This window comes from Egretta garzetta, unplaced genomic scaffold (genome assembly GCF_000687185.1).
Source record: "Egretta garzetta isolate BGI_Z169 unplaced genomic scaffold, ASM68718v1 scaffold202, whole genome shotgun sequence".
Lineage (NCBI taxonomy): Eukaryota > Metazoa > Chordata > Aves > Pelecaniformes > Ardeidae > Egretta > Egretta garzetta.
Genome location: NW_009258891.1, coordinates 1,478,000 through 1,481,215, shown reverse-complemented (window position 1 = coordinate 1,481,215; position 3,216 = coordinate 1,478,000). Strand labels below are relative to the sequence as shown.

The 3,216-nt window shown below is 62.5% G+C and overlaps 1 protein-coding gene across 1 annotated transcript in view; it reads left to right on the top strand.

The window, feature by feature from the left end:
* The window catches only part of ELF3 (E74 like ETS transcription factor 3), a 3,336-nt gene extending 334 nt beyond the window's left edge, over positions 1-3,002 (top strand). The window contains exons 2-8 of the mRNA XM_035889746.1: positions 597-818; positions 1,055-1,141; positions 1,235-1,354; positions 1,542-1,631; positions 2,243-2,359; positions 2,542-2,737; positions 2,882-3,002. Of these exons, the coding sequence (XP_035745639.1) occupies positions 597-818; positions 1,055-1,141; positions 1,235-1,354; positions 1,542-1,631; positions 2,243-2,359; positions 2,542-2,737; positions 2,882-3,002 (953 nt within the window). The remainder of the gene's footprint in view (positions 1-596; positions 819-1,054; positions 1,142-1,234; positions 1,355-1,541; positions 1,632-2,242; positions 2,360-2,541; positions 2,738-2,881) is intronic.
* The last annotated feature ends 214 nt before the right edge of the window (positions 3,003-3,216 follow it).

The following is a 3,216-nucleotide window of genomic DNA, read 5'->3' as shown; positions in this document are numbered from 1 at the left end:
TGGAGGAGCGTGACAAGGTCCTTGAGCCACTGGGGCAGGACAGCAGCTTCCACCGTGCCTCAGTTTCCCCAGGGGTGTGCTGGCTAAAAGTCTGCTGTAGGAGAGCCTGGGTGGCACACGGTGCGGCTGCTTGGAGCACATCAGGTGCATACAGGGAATGAGGGAATCATTGCCCTCCTCCCCCAGCACGTCCCAGGGGATGGGCTGCCAGGGCTCACCAGGAGAGCAGCTTGGAAGTACAGTCCTTGTGCCAGAGGTCCCAATACACCAGTGGGACCATCATGGGATGGACCTGGGGGTGGCACGGGGAACGCACCAGCAGAGCAGGGTGGATCCCAGCACGGATGGGACAAATGGCACCGAAGCCAACGGTGGGGAGAGCGTCAGGTCGTTGCTGTCCCCCAGGACAGGAGCAGGGCAGAGTGAGGTGACCCAGCAGCGGGCACTAAGTGCCTGCTCATCCCATAACCCTCCAAGCGCAGGGCCCGCTGCACCCCATGTGATCGTCACGGGAGCAGAGCCGGTGCCCAGCTGCAGCCCACGCCTGGCGCTGGCACGGCCGCCCGGCCCTGAGCCCCGCTCTCCATCCCTTGCAGACAAGCCGGATTGGTTCGGTGAGCTCCCGTACTTCTGGACCAAGGTTCAGGTGCTGGAGTGGATCAGCTACCACGTGGAGAAGAACAAGTACGACGCCAGCGCCATCGACTTCTCCTGCTGCAACATGGACGGGCACGCGCTCTGCCACTGCACCAGGGACCAGATGCGCCTCATCTTTGGGCCCCTGGGGGACGAGCTCTATGACCGCCTGCATGAGATCAGTGAGTGTCCCCGCCTCGCCTTCGTCCCCAGGCCTGGCAGCTCAAAGCAGGAGGCTGAGACCCCCCCAGCACCGCTGTACCCCCCACTTCCCGGGCACTGCAGAGGGGGAGGTGGCACAGGAGGGGCTGGGGGGGCACAGGCCAGAGTCCAGGCAGGGCTGGGCTCAGCTCCCAGTATGTACCATTCACCTCCATACTGAATAGGCATCGCTAATCCCAGTCCTCTCACCCTGCAGCCTCTGATGAGCTGAACTGGATCATTGACTTGCTGGAAAAAGAGGATGCGACTTCCCAAGGGACCTTCCTGGACTCCAGCCACCTGGGTGAGAGAGGGGCCCCGGCCAAGCCTTCTCCCGAGGGACCACGTGCTGATGCAGGCAGGGATAACCCCTTCCTCCCTTCTCTGCCCCTTCCAGAGCTGGGAAATCCCTGTGCCAAGGACTCCCTGGAGGATATGAAGCCCACAAACCCTTTCCTACCCACAGACTTCACCTGCCTGCCTGGAGCCATGTCCCCAGGCAGCTCCGATGTCTCAGGTCAGTATTTTGCCCAGCGAGAGGCTCCCTTTGCTTGCACTGGTCTGGGAGATTGGTGGGGAACTGCCCCACCGCCAAGGGCAGGTTTGGGTCTCGGGCCAGGCTGCCTGCGGGGGCCTGGGGCAGGAGGGCGACGGGGAGCATTTCCAGATGTCAGCAGCCTGAGCCCTGTCTCTTTGCCTCTCAGGGCCGGTGATGTCCCACAGCCCCAACTCCCAAGACTCCGGTGGAAGTGACCTTGACCTCGACCCCGTGGAAGCAAAGCTCTTCCCCGACGGTGAGTTGTTGGCCCCCGCCAGGAGCCGGGAGAGGCGGGCTTGCTTCCAGGCACCTCCAGCAGCTGCAGAGCACATCCCACCTGGCAACGATTTAGGGACGAGCCCTGAGCATCCATCCTCACTCTGGGAAGGGGGGGGGGGCTGGTTTCTGCGTGCCCTGGGTCTGTTTCTCTCCACGGAGCATGGTGACGGGGCAGGCTCTGGGACAGGGCTGGGGTAGCAGTGGCCTTGGTGGGAAGGGGTAGGTGGCGGCAGCTGGGTGAAGGCTGCAGCCAGAAATCCTGGGCACTGAAAGCTGTGTTCAGTATTGATCTGAGCTGGCGATGATACTGGGAATACTGGGGATGCAAGGGAGCAGCAAGGTTTGGGGAACGAACAGCAATGCTGCCTTAAGGGTGGTGGCACGGATGAGGGTGGGACAAGACTGGAGGAATGGGGACACCTTGCTCTCGGGCGGTTCCCTGGTACCTGGGCCTGCAAAGAGGGTGCAGCCCCCCCGATCTCTCCCCGCCCCCCCGCCCCGCTCTGTGCTTCTGCTCCTAAGGAGGACATCTCTGTGCCCAGGGCTGCAAGCCAGCAGCGTAACGTGTCCCCTTGTCTGTGTGTGCAGATGGCTTTGCAGGCAGCAAGAAGGGGGACAGCAAACACGGCAAGCGGAAACGGGGACGGCCCCGAAAGCTCAGCAAGGAGAGCAGAGACTGCCTGGAGAGCCGGAAGAGCAAGCACTGTAGGTGGACGCTCCAGCCCCGGAGCTTGGCCTGCCTCCCCCGGCTTGGTTCCATGGGGGGAAGATGGGAGGAAGGGCCATGTCCGCTGGCTGTGCCCTTTGGCGGGGGGGGGTTAGGGAGATCCAAAGTGCAGGGACCCACAGGGTCTTCCTTTCTCAACACCTTGCTCTCCCTCTTCCAGCCCCAAGAGGCACCCACCTGTGGGAGTTCATCCGGGACATCCTGATCCACCCGGAGCTGAACGAGGGGCTGATGAAGTGGGAGGACCGGCGGGAGGGCGTCTTCAAGTTCCTGCGCTCGGAAGCGGTGGCTCAGCTCTGGGGCCAGAAGAAGAAAAACAGCAGCATGACCTACGAGAAGCTGAGCAGAGCCATGCGGTGAGTGCCCTCCCCTGCCCTCGGGGGGCTCCTGCCCCACAGGGCTGGGTCAGATCCACCAGGGCTCAGCCTCGATCCCCCACAGCAGCTCCCCAGCACGTGGGGCTGCATCCAGAGCCCTGATCCCACCTCCATCCCCTTCAGGTATTACTACAAACGGGAGATCCTGGAGAGAGTCGATGGGCGACGGCTGGTGTACAAGTTTGGGAAGAACTCCAGCGGCTGGAAGGAGGAGGAGGTGCTCAACAGGAACAAGGAGCTGTAGGCATCCTGGATGTGCCGGGGTCTGACAAGCCCCTTGGGGCCAGCGCTGAGCTGGGCTCCTTGGCAGGAAACTTTGCCTGCAACTGTGTCTGCAAGCTGCTGCCCCGTGCAGCGCGTGAAACTCCAACCCTTGCACAGGCACGCTCGTGACTGCCGGCACTGAGGTGTTTAAAGCTAATCTTTGGGCTCCGGTTGGTTGTTATAAACCGTTACTT